At 37.5% G+C, this 16,406-nt stretch overlaps 4 protein-coding genes across 9 annotated transcripts; 2 read left to right on the forward strand and 2 right to left on the reverse strand.

The window, feature by feature from the left end:
- Positions 1 to 89: 89 nt before the first annotated feature.
- On the reverse strand, positions 90 to 1,116 carry LOC107273278 (serine protease inhibitor Kazal-type 1). The gene is made up of 3 exons (XM_015751317.2): positions 901 to 1,116; positions 554 to 805; positions 90 to 229 (listed from the first exon to the last, which is right to left on the reverse strand). Exons 2-3 carry the CDS (start codon positions 753 to 755, stop codon positions 180 to 182), a joined length of 252 nt encoding a protein of 83 aa, XP_015606803.1. The 5' UTR covers positions 756 to 805; positions 901 to 1,116; the 3' UTR covers positions 90 to 179.
- Positions 1,117 to 6,223: 5,107 nt separating this feature from the next.
- LOC107273256 lies at positions 6,224 to 8,173 on the forward strand (the record flags this gene model as incomplete). Its single annotated transcript, XM_025090608.1, has 4 exons — positions 6,224 to 6,441; positions 6,520 to 6,709; positions 6,792 to 7,346; positions 7,425 to 8,173. Coding segments are annotated over 4 exons (1,143 nt in total), but the record flags the coding sequence as incomplete, so codon positions are not given.
- Positions 8,162 to 12,966, reverse strand: LOC107273276 (myeloid leukemia factor). Of its 5 annotated transcripts, none has more exons than XM_025090607.1 (7): positions 12,667 to 12,959; positions 12,388 to 12,440; positions 12,086 to 12,281; positions 11,710 to 11,998; positions 11,466 to 11,616; positions 10,721 to 10,819; positions 8,162 to 9,441 (listed from the first exon to the last, which is right to left on the reverse strand). In XM_025090607.1, exons 3-7 carry the CDS (start codon positions 12,272 to 12,274, stop codon positions 9,279 to 9,281), a joined length of 891 nt encoding a protein of 296 aa, XP_024946375.1. In that variant the 5' UTR covers positions 12,275 to 12,281; positions 12,388 to 12,440; positions 12,667 to 12,959; the 3' UTR covers positions 8,162 to 9,278. The 5 variants fall into 5 exon arrangements, with proteins under 5 accessions (XP_024946375.1, XP_024946374.1, XP_015606799.1 ...); XM_025090606.1 differs by having other exon boundaries at positions 12,384 to 12,440; XM_015751315.2 differs by lacking the exon at positions 12,388 to 12,440 and adding an exon at positions 10,169 to 10,232 and having other exon boundaries at positions 9,303 to 9,441; positions 12,667 to 12,719.
- A 341-nt stretch (positions 12,967 to 13,307) lies between these two features.
- On the forward strand, positions 13,308 to 16,364 carry LOC107273295 (ubiA prenyltransferase domain-containing protein 1 homolog). Of its 2 annotated transcripts, none has more exons than XM_015751355.2 (2): positions 13,308 to 13,771; positions 13,955 to 16,364. In XM_015751355.2, exon 2 carries the CDS (start codon positions 13,959 to 13,961, stop codon positions 14,940 to 14,942), a length of 984 nt encoding a protein of 327 aa, XP_015606841.1. In that variant the 5' UTR covers positions 13,308 to 13,771; positions 13,955 to 13,958; the 3' UTR covers positions 14,943 to 16,364. The 2 variants fall into 2 exon arrangements, with proteins under 2 accessions (XP_015606841.1, XP_015606840.1); XM_015751354.2 differs by having other exon boundaries at positions 13,318 to 13,771; positions 13,950 to 16,364.
- Positions 16,365 to 16,406: the final 42 nt, after the last annotated feature.

A 16,406-nucleotide genomic window follows, 5' to 3' on the forward strand; every position in this document is an offset into this window, starting at 1 on the left:
CTTATACATATTTCAGCAGAAAAATTAATATTTTATTTACTGTTACAGAATTAAAACTTTAACTCCATATGTGACAACTATTTTTTTTGTTTAATATTATATGCATTCAATATATTTTAATAGATAAGCATTGCTTCAAATTGGACGTCCGGTGTTGATTATATTGATGATGTGGAAATTTAGAACCAGGATTCTTCGTTGCACATTCCTCTTTTCGCAATCTCTATAGCTATAAAAATATATATTATTAATTTAAAGATTGTATAATATTTACATAATATTTGTCCATTATTGAGTTTAATTTGTAAAAAAATTATATCCACATTTTATACAACCAAAAGGAAATTATTCGATGCATTTGCCATTAATAATCATTATTACTTCAATGTTGCTTTGGACAGATTTTAAATGATTTTCAAACCGATACGATAACAACGGAAAACGGTACCATACGGTACCACGATTGACGTATTACATCAATCAGTAATACAATAATGAGGTATTCTACTTAAACTCGAGAATGAAATTTGTAAAATAAAAAGAAATATCATACTTTCAAGGCCTCGACTGAGTCTGTCATTTCGAGTACATTTGAATAAGCATTCATTGTCATAGGTGACACCATTGGTGGCACAGACAGGGCTGTAGATCCTGGTACAAATGCAGTTCGGCAGCTGAGCCCCTGCCTCTTCATCAGCCATAGAAGAGCCAATAAGAGCCATGGCTATTAATCCAACGAAAAATAAAGTCTTCATTGTCTTTCGTTGTACCTTTACTTTTTTACTTTCCGGATGGACAATAATTTCTGCAGATATAAATATTGTTGCGTAACTCGTACAAAGTCAATTAGTAGATTATATTTTTATATTGCCAGTTAATAAATATAATAGCACTACTTACTACTGTGTAGAACGAACAGAATGCGAATTCACACTGATGCGCACTATATGATTCCTGAGCTGATTATGCGACCTGGTCGTGATTGTCGCTGATAAATCGAATCGTGATTTAGATTGTATTCGCTGATACGCACAGTCGATTTCTTATTGGTTTTTCATCATTAAACATTTTGAAATTCGCCAATCAAATTGTACCACGATTGCAGGTTTTCTGTACTCGAAAAGTATTAATTCATCGTTATGGAACGAAAGACGTCGCTTTAATATATAGTATAGAAGGTTAATCAGAAAATGTGGAATTGAAATAATGCGAAAACGTCACACGTCGTTCGTACATACAATGGGAATTTGAAATTGGCTGTAACGAAGGCTCACCACTGAAAAACGGCTGAATTCGTTCTATAGCATGTAAACAGTAAAATTAAACTATTCGTTATTTTTGTCCAAATTAAAAGTCCGATCAAATGAATTTCCCAGCCTTATCGCAATCAGCTTTACCATCAAGGATCCTAAAAGCTATCAGATCAAGTGTTTCAAAATGATACACCAACTGAGATTAGAATGATTGGTTGCTTAAAATTTCTATCAGTTATCACGCACATTTCCTAAGATTGCAAATGAAATAATTATTTTCTTACAGAAATTATCTTTTTAATAATCTCAGGTGTCAATGAATCTTTGTACACGTGAACTCGTGTTTCCGCCTTTACTTCATCTTTTAAGGGGCTGAATGAGTGGCGAGTCTCGTGTTGACATTGCGCCAAGAATTAACTGGGTCAGCAGGACAACATCGGCCTGTCTATTCCACAAGGTATTATACTGTTCTTCTTTCCATTATTTCCTTATTACTCCATTCAACAGGCATTTCCTTAACAATTACTAACTCACCTGATCCTAGAGAATATTCATTCGTTCGTACGGAAAGATCATCTCCCGCCATACTTGGCTCCCCCTTTTTCTTGCACAAAGCAGCCTTGCCGGCAAACGTGACCCAACCATTGAAGCCGTACAAATATATTTTCTATCTGCGTGTTTCCTCTCTTGGTATCGCGTAGCTTACAGTGTTCAGAAGGGGGCCAGGTATTAAAAAAAGATTAAAAACCTAGAGAGTGGTATGCACGTAGCATTTAGGCATCCAAAGAAGTGTCTATCGTCAGCATCGTGTCTTTCAGCTCTAAATATGCCGCTGTCAACGAAACCATACGTTCCTTCTGATTCCTTCCTTCCTTTCCTTATAGCTGTATCCCCAATGGGGGGCGTGTGCCAACGAAACCACACCTTCCTTCCTTTTGTCCTTTCCTTATGACTGTCTCCTCAATGAGGAAATGTGCCAGTCGAAACCATACCTATGATTGTCACTATAGTTCATCCACGAGCAAAATAGCTTATAGAAGGGCCACTATGACTTTTAAGGTAAGATTCCCCTAGGCACTACCTTTCAGTTCCAGAACGACTGCAGCCGGTGACTATCAACTGTCGCGGAAGTGACTGTGACGTTAGTTTCTCAGAATTTTCATCAGACAGTACTTTAGACAGTAGTTCAGCAGATAGTACTAATAAAAACGACACACTAGGATATGATTCAAGTTCGAAGGTTCGATTGCTATTCGGATTTAATTATTTCGTGAAATTTCATCTGTGAGCATGCTTCAGGGAAATGCTTATAGAGTTCCCGAGTATCGTATTGAAAAGGTCGACGAGATGAAGTGACGCAGGGGCACTGTTTAACAATTGCCTACACATGTGAATACGTAACCGATGTATATTAATGCGCAATACTTTATACGAGAACGTAATAATAACAAAAATATTTTAAATCATGTTTACCGTTTATAACTTAACAGCCTCGAGCATTTGCTTTTGGCTCGTTACCGTCTGCGACACTGGTGTTTATCAGGAGCAGTTAATTTTTCCAGCCAATAGAGATAACTCGACTGATACATGAAATTGCGTCGTTCCTATGTGCGAATTCGTTTAATTTTGCTAAATAGAAAGTAGTCAGATACCCTTGACGAAATTTACATTTCAGCTATCATCAGATCACGTTAGACCTAGTTATTTTTTTTTCGTGATAATATTCGTTTTATATACTTACGGATAAACAATTAAATTCCATCTACTGTTATTATAGGTTGGATGCTCGTGTGGTAATACGTGCAGCTGATGTGATCAGTGGGGGAGGGGGGGGGGGGAAAATTTCTCTTTATTCTTCACTGAGATTCCATGTGGCAAATGATAAGGAGGGGAGATGAGTGGTAATGAATGTACGCAAGTGCGTTACAATTATTTACAGATTTTTAATGTAATTACCGTTTGACGTCAGATCGAGGTGATTTAATGGAGTGAAACATTAAAACTAACAAAAGAAAATAAGCTTCAACTTGAATCATTGTTGTGAATAGTCTGGTTTCTAAAGAGATATGAGTGTTATCGGGGAAAAATGTACTTGGTTGACATAAATCCGGGAATGGTCGGGCGATTTTGTTCTTCATTTGAAAGTCTTCATTTAATTTTTTTCTATTACTTTTTATGCTTTAGAAATTTCACTGAGTAATTACTAAGAAAGATATATACATATATATAATGCACGTAACCACGTATTATATAAGGATATGGATAATGTGATTCTCAGAACATTCTTTATTACAATTATTTATATTACGTTTAAAAGAAATATATTTTAGATTTTTATAAGCATCGAACAAAAAAAATGACCAGCAAAGTCGTAATATCGACTGAAATAGAGAATTAAATGACTCTAGTATATACTTACAAATTTAAAGGGCGCGGCTAGCTACGATCAATAATAAAGGGCTGGTTTATAATCTTCTTCGAACTCATGACGTAAACAGGCGTGAGTCATACGACGAGAATAATCATCTAATCAAATAATCCATACGCCTCCTTTTCCCATTGTATGTCAACGTCATTCTATGACGCGTTCCAATACAGTTATCGTTATACCATTTTCCCCTAACGTCACCATGACGCCTTTTAATAGCTTAATCTACCTTGAATCTTCAGCAGCACCTATTGCATGTATTTTTATTATCATTCCCGTTAATCATATTTGGTTTAAGAAAAATCACTAGTTCCCATTGTAAGAATCTCGACCTCTTATTTTTTTCAAATATAATATCTACGCTTTTTTTTATCAAACATTCAACTAAGCCTCTGGACGATATTACGTTGTGCAATAGCGAAATGAGTGCTCTTGAAATTTTGCAATTTAGATTATGAGAAATAGGACGCAAAATTGATTGAGATAACTTTCTAGTTGTGTATGTGTGTGTGTACACACAACAGAAATATATAATACTGATCAACTCGGTACTACTGTACTTATTATTCAGATGTTAAAAATTGAACTGTTAATTAGAGCACATACCTCAGGAGTCACAAAGATATCACGTGGCAGAGATAAAATCATAGCCTTTCGCATCGTGTACCATTCATGCAATGATGCCATAGGTTTACCGAATGCTGAGTCTCCATAAAGCGTCCATCGGCGAATGGCTGGTTTAAGGTGAAGTCGCAATGCTTGATAATATACGTCGCGACACTATCTATCGACAAGAATTTCAGCTGTTCCAATAAAAATTACCGTATCTGTATGACAGTCCAACTTACCAGTTCTTGTAGGGCTATGTATAACCTTCAATGCTGATTAGCCAATAGAGCCGATAATGTCGTATCCAATGGTTATCGACAGAATTCCAGAACGTCTGGACTTTAAGTCCAGGAAAAATGGTGACGTAGGGATCAGTGTTTTACAGATACCGATTATTTTTCTGTGTATTGGAACGACTGAAACGCTACCGAGTATTAGGACGAGTTTATAAATTGCGCAACAGAAATTGGACCAATGGGATGATTTGTTTTCATCGGTGCGGCAACGCTATTGGTTGGTCTTCGTGGAAAGCTTCCGTAAACGATTGTTGGGGCCAAGGTGAATTTGTCACGTGGTTACTGCTTGGAGTAGGAGACAAGTGTATATAGCTTTCAGCGCACGCTCCTTCATTTCAGTTCTGCTTGGACTTCGGACGCGTGAATTCTGAAAGCTCTCGAGGAGAGAAAGTTTTTATTTGTTTGGTGCGCTCATTGTATGGGTGAGTTTGTCTTTTCTTTTGTTCTATTCTTTTAGTAACAGGCCAGCTATTTACTCTTGCCAGACTGACACGTTCCGCTTTAACGAATCTTGGCATTTTCAACGACATATTTGTCCCTGGTTACTCAAGGGAAGACCTTTCACTGTTGGTTCTTGTTTGTTTCGTAATAAATTTCCCTTCTCTTTTCCAATGCCGTTATACCTGGAAGTGAGAGTCCTTGTACATGCCTTTGTTCCTAGAAAGGAAAGGCATTCTTAAAATACTATTACTAGAAAACGATTTGTGTATCTTGTTGCGTGGTTCGAAGAATTAAAAATGTTCTTCCCTCTTACTCTGTGCTTTTTCAATCCATAATTACATGCGTTCACTGACATATGTGACAGTGACGTATGCACGTGTAAATAAACAAAGCGTCTGGCGCGACTAATTCGTTGACCCTTGTACAATATGTGTGCTACTGCGCAATTATTATTGGAACAACAAAGTGGAACTTGTCAGACCTGTACATTTTAGGTTTATTCCTGCATATCTATTTTTATAGAATTTTTATTTAGGACGTCTTAGACATTCGTTCTAATCAGAGTCAGCAGTCGTGTATCCGAGCATAAGAATATTCCTGTCACGTAGCTAAGAGCTACGGTAATACCGTTAAAGAAAACCGTTAAATGTGTCATGGCCTTTCTCCTATCACGTTACATCTCATTCAAACAATGTACTGACATTTTATTCCATATACTGTTGGAAAGGTTGCGTCATAATAGTAATGAAGTAAAATGGCTAGACACGTGGCGCTTAAAATATTTGGTCTTGTATTGATTCACCACGCGTTGTGCGCCATTTTGGCGCACGAGGCTGAGATTCATTATTCGTGGCAATGAAAAGTATAGAATCGATGAAAGAAATTCAATAAAAATTTTTAATATCCTCTCAAGATATAAATATGTATTACAATTTTCAAATTAAAAAAAAAAGAAATTATTCAATACGGTTAGAATATATCAGTAGAACCCAAAGCCATTTAGATATGATACTTAAGATGGAAGTATACACTTTCTGAAAGCAGTTTCAAGATTATACTAAATAATATTGGTAATTTCAGAGCGAGAGAAGAGTATAAAACACGGAGAGAGCCCTGTGGAGCCGATAAGCAGCTGCAGGGATGAGCACGGCTATGTGCCGACAGTTGGCCGCTGGGGTAGCGAATGGCCAAGTTGACTCGAGACGGCAGAAACGTGGTGCCAGCCACGGGGCCAGGCACGCGGGCCCTGGATCAGGGGTGTGCCGCTACCCCTGCCGGTATGGGCCCACTACGAGTCACCAGCCCTGACCGTAAATACGGTCGAACAGTATGAGGAACTAGCAGGCAGCGTTGAGCTTGAGACACAACGACTGCTGCGCGAGCAACGCTATGATACCGTTGGCAACTTCCTTAGGTAATTTTTCAAAGAAAGAAAGCAGAAAGTGATGATTTAGAAAAGAAAGATAACCTAACGAACCGTTTTGTTGTACAGGCTTTACAGAGACTATGCGGCGAGCGGAGAGAGCACACTGGACAGGTTCTATCGAAAGTACCAACCTTTGATCATCCATGGGCAGCACACTTGCGTGGGTCTCGGTTTTGAGCTCCTGCGTAGACTTTGCGCGCTCGATAAAAGATTCTCTGGAATGGCGAACGGCCTTTACCTGGTGTCCTGTGAAGAGGTATGTATTTTTATTGAATGCTTTACTCAAGGAGATAACGTGGTAGAGCAATGGAAAGACTGATGAATCGTTTTGTTTGCAGACTATTGGAGACATCGCTGGCTACGTCGGTGGTCCACCAGCTGCTGATAGTGGCGAAAAGGAACACGTGCTAGTATGTTTGAAGATTGAAATCGCAGGACGTCGAGGTGTCCTACTTCTCGATCCGGGTTACCACGTAGCTCGTGTGATAACAGTAATGGCCGACAAGTTATATCCACACACTGGATGGTTTACACAATCCGAAGAGCCTAGCTGCAAGAAAGAGTACAATTACTCTCTATGCACCCAAGACACTGACTACGTCGAATGGCACGAACGTGAAACACGACCAGGAGCCCTGGAACGTACCCAGGTTGCTCTTATTTACGTGGCCAGGCCTTACCTGACTGCCATCGACGTGACTGAGCGCAGAAATCTTGTCTACAACTTCAGGACATTGTTGGCCCGCGACACCAAGGGTCATGTCACTGCCGGTATTTATTTTACGGTTACACTGGATCTGAAGAACGAGCAGACATTCACCATTTTTCATCAGACTGGAAACGGAAAGAAGAGAGTCAAAATGCCCTTCAGCAAGTTCGGTGGTTCGCCAAAGGTGAACATGCAATTAATGAGTAACTGTATGGTCCCATCTAATTTGAAAAATGTTTTATAACGTTTACTTGCTTTTCAGGTGAATTTAGAAAACGAGGAAGCCACGGTAATAACTGAATGTGCTCGTCAGCTGGGTATGACCTGCGAGAATCTGAAAGGCTTCTTGTCTGCATTGGCTACCGTGATGAGCGACACGTCGTTCATCGCACAGTTACTGGCCATTAACGCAAGAATCAACACTTTGGCGGAGGACAATTAACAGAAGTCTAAAACGCAGTGCCAGCAGTGGTGCCGAGATAACAACGCTACTACGTCGTCTTTTTGTTTATTTTGCCAGCTTTCCTCTTATGTTATCTTTACTTTACTTTTCACTGTCGCATTTCTGCTTCGTTATGCGTAAATAATTCGTATTGGGCTAAGTTCATTTATGAATTGCTTATCAGTTAATCGGGGGGAAAAATATTGAGTATAGATATTTTTCTAGTTCAAATTTCTTTTCTTATTTGCATTTCAACGGAAAATGACTGAGTTGGTGGACGAATAAAAATCCGTTGACTTCTGACCAAAGACCTTAAAATTGACGATGGCTTTATGCTCTTATTTACTATCCCTTTACAGTGGGTTCTTTTTTATAACGGGAATCAGTAATATCGATATGAGATATAATATGCTTTTATTTCATGTAACTCCTTATGATTTTACTTCTTACGCATTAAATGTGAGGGAAAAAAATACTATGCTTCTAAATTACTTATAATGGATTAAATTATCCTTCGCTTTTGTATCTTTCATTTCAATAAATTGTAGCGAATGAGCTTTGAGACGTAATTTAAAGAGTATATTCATTATTGCGAAATTCCTGTCCCAGTGTAAAGAATCCGTAATCCTTTTCCACGTTTAACGATTCAGAATATCGTAGACGTAATTTTGGCGCAGCCAGAACTACGCGAAATCCTTAAACATTAGTACGATACAGTCGACGCAGTGTAAATACAAGTAGATGAACATTAGAGAGACTAATGATCTCTTTAATTACGCCGACAAATATCAGGAATCTTTGAGTCACGACAAAGAGAGAGCCTTTATATTATTTAATATTGGGTACAACCATAGCGTCCATTTTGTGGCACACAAGATAACATACGCCAGTCTGTATAATAAGAATGTTGCATGAATTAGAATACGAATATTCTTCTATTACTAATATTAACTATATTATCCAGAATGATTATTCTTTGATGTTCCTGCGTTCCCCTTTAAACTAATCACTATTGGAGTGAGATTAATAATTCGTTCATCCTTCATTATCATACCTCTCTACTTATACAGAATTCGTAACTCATCTTTGAAACGATTGTAGAAGTCTACGAAGGAAACTATGTCTATGTGCTTATAAACATCTATCGGGTTAAGAATACCCGATGATACAATCGTCGAATACAATAAGGACGAGTTAACGTGCACTTAAAAAAAAAAAAAACTCCAAATTATTATACGATTGGTAAATGAATGTTGGCGCTAATTAATCGAATAATTACGATATACAATGACGATTAATATGCTTGTTTGTATACGATGGATTCTCGGTAAAGTTAATTTTTGGTCGGAACTGTTAATAAGGTTAGAATCGTTTTTTAGTCGTCACGCAACATAATATGCCGCAGGTAAATTATACATAAGATACCAATTAATTTGTACATAAATAATGGCAGTCGTCTACATACGTAAAATACTTAGTTTCTTTTGTACTCAAAGGAGGATGTTTTACCGAGATATCGCATCGACTTTAAGGAATAACCGGATGAAGAAAGCGAGCTACAGTTAATGTTTATGGAAAACCTCGGCAAGGAATTACAGTTGCAAGACTCTTAATTGATTCCTGGCCGAAGATATTTTTTTCTTTCTTTTTCGTCTGGTCAAAAAAAATGTTCGTTTAGTCGTCCTTAGTCGACTCGACGTGTCGTTTCTTGTTGGATTCGATATCTGGAGTATGTTCTCGTTTGCGGCTCGTGGTGGACGTTCCGGTCGGTACTGCTGACGATGACGAGGTCGAAGTGCTGGACGACGTTGCTTTCACATCGGCTACCGGAGCAGAGCTAATCATAGGAATAGAAATGAAAAAAGGTCACACTTAGAAATATTCCTCCTTTCCTTGTCCACCAACAGCTTTTGTCATTTCTAACTTAACGTAAATTATTTAAAGAATCAATTCCTTTGTACGTTATACGTGAATTACTGAACACTGTTTTTCTTTTATTGAGTGGGACTTTCATAGGTATTACGTGGGTTTTGATGAATGTCATGCATCGCGTGGAAATTTACTGTGCATGTGGGTGTGCTTTTCGCCATTAATTCAAGAGGTGCTGTAACAAGCATAACCTAACGATGATACACTGAATGATTGTTGGCAGGGAATCATCAATTAAATCGAATCCATGTATGTTAAAAAATATACAACTACGATGCGTATGGTAATTGGCAGAATGTGGAAGTTCGGACGTTGTGGATAGGAACGATGAAAAGTGATAAATTAAAAAAAAAAAGAACAAAAAAGCTACTAAGCAAACTCTCAATATACGTTAAACTTTCGCAAACTCAATTCTACGCTAGACGAACTTTTATCTAAATCCGAGCCGTTTGCGTGATGCAAGAAATAGGTACATTATTGATAGGTTCAATTATTGCTTGACGACAATCAGGAGATTATTCGGCAAGACGTGTCTGCGTATACTTATAGCACGAGCGTTTCAAGTTTAAACGTCACGCAGCATTTCTAACCAGAAAGAGAAAAAGAAACGAGAAAATGTAACGCAACGTACTTACGTTGCACAAGCGTCACCGTCGTGTACACTATGCTTTTTAATGTTATTAATATTTGCGGCCAAACCTGCAATACATAAGACAGGATATTCCACCAACAGTTTTAGACTTGTAGTTTCAAAGAAATTTTTGCGTCCGTTCAACAAAAGTATAACAAATATGCGTGTAGTCAAGATGTTGTCAATCATGCGTCACATCGACGAAATAAAGACTTTGGATTCACACAAAATTAAAGCTTACTGCCATGATCACTCCAAGTTATTAAGATATCGTACAAGTTCTTAGAATCTTACGAGCAACGCAAGACAGTCAATGATCATTTAGATTTCATTATAGACAGCCAATCGGATGCAACGGATGTGGTGAGATTATCGCGATAAGCATGTGGTTTATCACTGATGTTACTGGGAATAAATATATGGGATGCTGATTTCTCTGTGGTTAGATACGAAACGATTTTTTGCGGGATAGATATTCAGTTCCATGAGATTATGTTAGAAGTATCGTGAGTTCTTGTCCAGTTTTCTTTTTTCTTTTCTTTTAATTTGGACTTACCGTGAGCTTGGCGAGGGACCGTAAGATTTTGAAGTAGATTGCAAGGCTCTTATACTTCGCCTTGGAGATGGCAACCACCTTGAGCGATTCGAGTGTCGACTGTTATAAAGCATACCGATACCACGACCAGACCAGTGACATAAAAGAGAGAGGAAAAAAAAAAGAAAAATAAATAAAAAAAAAGGTACATTCAGAGAAAAATAAGAAACAGAAAATTTAATTTAGGTGTGCAAGTTCTAAAGATGCTTAGAATCTAGCGATCCACGACGCTATGCTGATAATATTGTAGTTTTTGGATTTAGACTATCGGAGACTACTGTTGTTGAAATATTTATTAAGTGATTGCATATAGCTACTTGTGCCGAGAGATGACACTAGAGTATTATACTATTATGTAGAAAAGAGAGAATGGCCATACATGCAAGATTTTATTTTAGGATTGTTCATACGTGGAAATACGATTGAGTGTGAGAATGGGATGCCAATTAGCCACTGCTGATTTCTAATTATTCTTGGCTTTTCTTGCAAAGCTATGTCTTGCGTGCTTCTTGCGTCTGCTGCACCCATGTAGAATAATAAATAAGATAAATATGATTCGACTATATAAGTTCTATCGTTTTAGTTTTTTCAAATTTAATTACGTACTGGGTTTTGATATGGTTGCCATCAATGCAAGAGAAATAGTGTCCTACCGTGTACAACGGAATGGATCTACTTTGGAAAGAATTGAGTGATCGTGATTTACCTGGATGTTGGTGCTGGTAGTGCCAATTGATTATTTTCAGTGCGGTTCCTGTGATGAGATGTTCCATGAGTTTCGTAATCCACTTCACGAATACTTCCAGCCTCACGTCTTGTACGATTTTCCCATTCTCTGTTGAAAGTTTCAGCTTCCTCTAATGATTACAAAAAAAAAAAAAAAAACGGAGGGTAAAAACAGTTCATTATTATGCTTTAAAATGCAAATGGGGATTCTATAAAATACTAACCTTCTTCCAGATTTATAAATTCCTCATGCTCCTCCTGAGTTCCGCTATGAACATTTTGCTCTCTTTCGCAGATGTGTGCTCTCTCCCCAATGTGATGACCAATTGCCATTTTCTTGGTTCCAGTGCGAGAATCAGATACAGTTTTCTTAGTCTCTTTTACACCACCAGGTGCAGTTCTTGTGGAACGAGATTCCTGATATACTTGTGGACGTCCATCAGGTCCACTTGTCATTGATACAAATGATCTGCTTGTAAAGGAGTGACAGTTTCCACCAGATGGCATATTATCCTATAATCATTTGAGATAAGAATATGAAAATGATTGTAAAATGCATTACAAAATCAGGAATTTATAAAAATTACAAAAGTAACTTACAAAGTCTGTGAAAATTTGACCCATGTTGAAAGATGGCATTTGCGGAAATCCAAATGGCATCATCTGAAGATCATTGTGACGTGCACGATGAGGTGCATTAGTCAGTGCAGGTGCTCCACCTCCCATCATCCCAAATGGATCAGCAAACAGTGAATTCATCATGTTGTTCATGTGGCGCATAGACCGCATATGAGACCTGAAATCATAAAAACAATTTTCAGTGCAAAGTATACAAATTATTGTTTATCTAAATGTAATGAATAAAAGTATTTCAATTCGAGTAATTATACTTCATTACCCACAATCCAAAATACAACACGCTGCTCCCTCTGTTCTTTCCTGAGGCTCTTAATTTCTATTACATGACATAGATTCAAATTATAGCATTCAAAGAGAAGACTCGAAATGATGTTCAACTTATTTATAAATAGAAATTGGTTTCTAGGGAAACTAACTTTTTCACATGCTAAAATTATAGACAACAATGCCAAAAGAGGATTGTTAATATAAACTTATAAGTTTAACAACTAATCAAAATTTAGAGCAAATTCAATCTATATCGAATGTAGTAGAACACTTACCCGAAAATGGGGTCGTCTTCGAAATCGCCCATAAGGGATCCGAAAAGGGACATTTTTTAGAAGATATTTCCTCTTTAACAAATCTAGACACTTGCCGTCCACAAATGGAAAGTACTTTCTAGCAAATCCAGATATCGTAAATTGCGTATTAGCACGAGAGAACTTCGTCGAAATATCTAGAACCTGCGAAGTTTCACGAAAACGTAACAACCACGTTAAAGTCAGGTAAAGTAATGACTGCTAGCGACGCACCAGCAGAAGAAGCGACTTGATAAATGGCAATACGACCGGATGCTTGTCCCCATAGTCACTATAGTTTATCAAATGGTGGCGCCACTAGAGCGAATAAAATTTGTTTAAATCGAAAGATGACTTTCCTGTGGTTACAGTTATATTTGAAGTTGATAAGAAGTATTGATATAATTATCAATTATTTAAGACATTACAGATACTATTTAACATAAGAAATGTATTCTATTGCTTTACAATAAATTGATTTTAATGTTTGAAAATTATATTGTTTTCTACATTTCCTTCCATGACTGGCAGGTGGCAGCAGTGCTGAGTGATCACGTGATAACCGGAATTAATGTCAAATCAAATGACAAGATGATACTATTTGCTCAAACTGTGAGGCAAAAATTAATTAACAGATAAATTTAAAATTTGACAATTCTATAAGCCATTTGTTAAACCTACAATGAGAGTAATAATTCTTTGTCATTAAAATTAGTGTCAGTTCATATGCCTCAAGAAATGTCAGAAGTGAAACTGGAAACAAGTTTTCTCCTAAGAATACAAGAGGTGGCGCTACCTACAAATCGTTGAAAACACGTCACCAATCTATTGCTCGTATAGACACGCACGGGCTCTTTAATTTCAATTAAATCGACAAGCAAAATGTCAAGGAACTAAACGACCGACGAATTCAATAACCTGACTGAACCTGACATATCTCCCAAGCGCTATTGATGTCTTTGAGAAACGAGCGCGTCGTCTGAGAAATATGGAGGCTGTCCTAACCTGATTTGTCTCTTCATCTTTTTGCCAGTGTCTTACACGTTTGCTTGCTCGTTGGCTTGCTGTTCTCTGAGAAGAATTAACGGTAAATTAAATTGTCATATGTTATAATAGTGTATGTCCTTGCCACGCATTTTCACGCATTCTTCTAAATGTGATGTATCGTCAAAGACATTTATAACAATTAATGTACCCTCATTTGCAAACTGCATATATACAATTTTGAATGCATGTTAACAATAAATATTAAATTTGTGTTCAAGCTCAGTAAAATGGCCATGATATCAAATGGAGTACAGTGCAGTGCAGGAGAAGCTGAGAGCAGCAAGCTATCGAGCAGTTCATTAACATTGAACTCACCGTTGATGAAGCTGTCTTCATATTTTCTGGCAGTGCGACCATGGTCTTTGAGTGCATCACTAATGCCAACACTTCTGGGTTCAGCATTGGCATACAGATTAATTGGCTTGACCAGCTTTAGCTGGATCTCCTTTGTGTTGACATTATACACAGTGTTGTGCGTCCATGGCGCGGGTAATGTAGTAAATACATACTTTGATTATGTCAAAGGTGTAGACAGTCGCAAGAGTGATGACAGGATCCTTGTGGATCAACTACTTTCAAAAGATGAGCTAGTTTCGTTGGGTGCACTACTCTATGCTGCTGGATGTTTTGGCTTCATTGTACTGGCTGCTATTTCGCCAGCAAAAATGGAGCACTTGGCCTTGGTTTACTTTGGAGGACTCTCATCTTCATTTTTATACACTGGAGGAATTGGACTGAAGTATATTGCCTTGGGTGATGTACTGATCCTAGTGATATTTGGGCCCATTTCTGTGTTATTCGCTTTTATGGCACAGACTGGCTATGTCCTTTGGGGCACTATGTACTACGCTATACCCCTGGCATTAAACACTGAAGCCATTCTCCATAGCAACAATACCAGAGACTTAGAGAGCGATAAACGTGCTGGGATTGTGACTCTAGCTATTCTTATAGGGCACACCGCGTCTCACGTTCTTTATGCTTTTCTTCTCTTCACACCATACATTACGTTTGTCGTACTCGCTCTCAGGTATTCCGTATGGTTTCTCTTACCTCTAGTTACGCTGCCTGCTGCCTTCAGGATAGAAAAGCTCTTCCGCAGCCCAAAGAAGATACAAAGCGTGCCCAAGCAAACTGCAAGACTTAATATGTTTCTCGGGATGTTATACGTCATCGTGTGCTTACTAGCTGACCCCCTTCCTTACTTGTAATCAAAATGAAATTCAAAAAGAAACCAGAGATTTTCCTAAAACTCGGCAGCTACGCTTGGATCATTTATTTGCCCGTTCAATTATTGTCGAGAATTCTATGCATATAAATTTCAATACAATTGAATACAATACCATTCGGTTTCGTCCTGACAAACATTCTCGAGATGTTGATATATTGAAATGAAGATTAAGAAAAGCGAAAGAATCTTGAGAGGCTAGAGCTTAAAAGAACAAGCAGAAATCATCTTTTTTTTTTGTAAATGTTATAATAGCTTCGAGTACTTTTTACAGTCCTATCATATAGTAGCGCAAACATTCACATATGAACACGACTATGTAGGCAATGCGCCATTAACGCGGACAAAAGGTATCTTTTATCGATCAAAGACGGAAGCAGTAGCGTAAAGTATTTTTTATTTGTTACTCTACTTATAGATTCTCGTCAACGTACTTTAAGCCTATCCGAGAATAACATATCGTTCATATCATCGAAATAGCCAAAGCTACATTCTTTTTTTTCTTATTTCTTAAATTTTCATCCACGATCCATTACGTCAAAAATTCCTGCGAGGCTCAATTTAACAGTTCACGTCTGTGTATCCATTTCGAATGGCATGCGACTCTTTAATTTTTTTCTCTCGTCTAATCTCTCAGCCAGGCTTTGCAAATCTTCAGAAATAATTAGATTCATCGCATTAGCTACGTCGCCGAAGCACAGGATAACGAATTGCGAGACTTTTACACGTATTCAATATTCTTTGTACTCTTTAAAGTACGCGAACAGACAACAGTGCAAAAAAAATGGCGCCAATCGTTCATACGATAATTACATTTACGTAACATTAATTAAATTTGTATCTCGTACTTAAACGTAATTGGACAATAATGTCGGTGTCGCGTATCTCTAAAGTAACGCCTCAACTAGTCTTGGTTTGTGTTTTTTTTACGACGGCAGTCAGAAACGCCACTACTGGATTTTTCTATACGTTTACGAGAACCGAGACCTTTGCGTTAACATATTACATACTAATTGTAAGAGGCGCAAAAGTGAATTTGCACTTGTCCCTAAGAGCTTTGTCTTTGTACAATACGTCTATATTATTATTATTACTGTTACTATTATTATTCATATTTATGTAAGCCCATCCCCTATTCCTCTCCGATATTCATCCTATCTCCTATCTATCCATCAGTAGGAATTCTATGTTAAACTGTAATTTTAGTTTACCTATATTTCTTGATATTGTACTGTAAATAACACAAATTGTTTTCTTGATTTATACGTTTAAGAGCAAGACTAGGGCCCGCGCCTGTCTACATTAACCATCGTATCGTAACAGGTCTCAAGTATATTATAATGTTATTGGTATATTTGTTATATCAACGTGTCTGTTCTGAGTTAATAATATTAATTTATTAATATTCTTTGAATTTGTATTATTGACCTCTTAGCTGGAATGTCGA

This window comes from Cephus cinctus, unplaced genomic scaffold (assembly GCF_000341935.2).
Source record: "Cephus cinctus unplaced genomic scaffold, Ccin1 Ccin1_scaffold1553, whole genome shotgun sequence".
Taxonomy (NCBI): domain Eukaryota; kingdom Metazoa; phylum Arthropoda; class Insecta; order Hymenoptera; family Cephidae; genus Cephus; species Cephus cinctus.

Bases quoted from the DNA above. Each gene is read 5' to 3' on its own strand.
- LOC107273278 (XM_015751317.2), bottom strand. From the start codon at position 755: ATGAAGACTTTATTTTTCGTTGGATTAATAGCCATGGCTCTTATTGGC. The intron at 230-553 runs GTATGATATTTC...ATATTTTTATAG, and splicing joins ACTCAGTCGAGGCCTTGAAA to CTATAGAGATTGCGAAAAGA.
- LOC107273276 (XM_015751313.2), bottom strand. From the start codon at position 12,719: ATGTCCCTTTTCGGATCCCTTATGGGCGATTTCGAAGACGACCCCATT. The intron at 11,999-12,085 runs GTAAGTTACTTT...AAATGATTATAG, and splicing joins GTCAAATTTTCACAGACTTT to GATAATATGCCATCTGGTGG. The intron at 9,442-10,720 runs GTAAGTCCAAAT...TCCTATGATTAG, and splicing joins GGTCCCTCGCCAAGCTCACG to CTCTGCTCCGGTAGCCGATG.
- LOC107273295 (XM_015751355.2), top strand. From the start codon at position 13,959: ATGGCCATGATATCAAATGGAGTACAGTGCAGTGCAGGAGAAGCTGAG.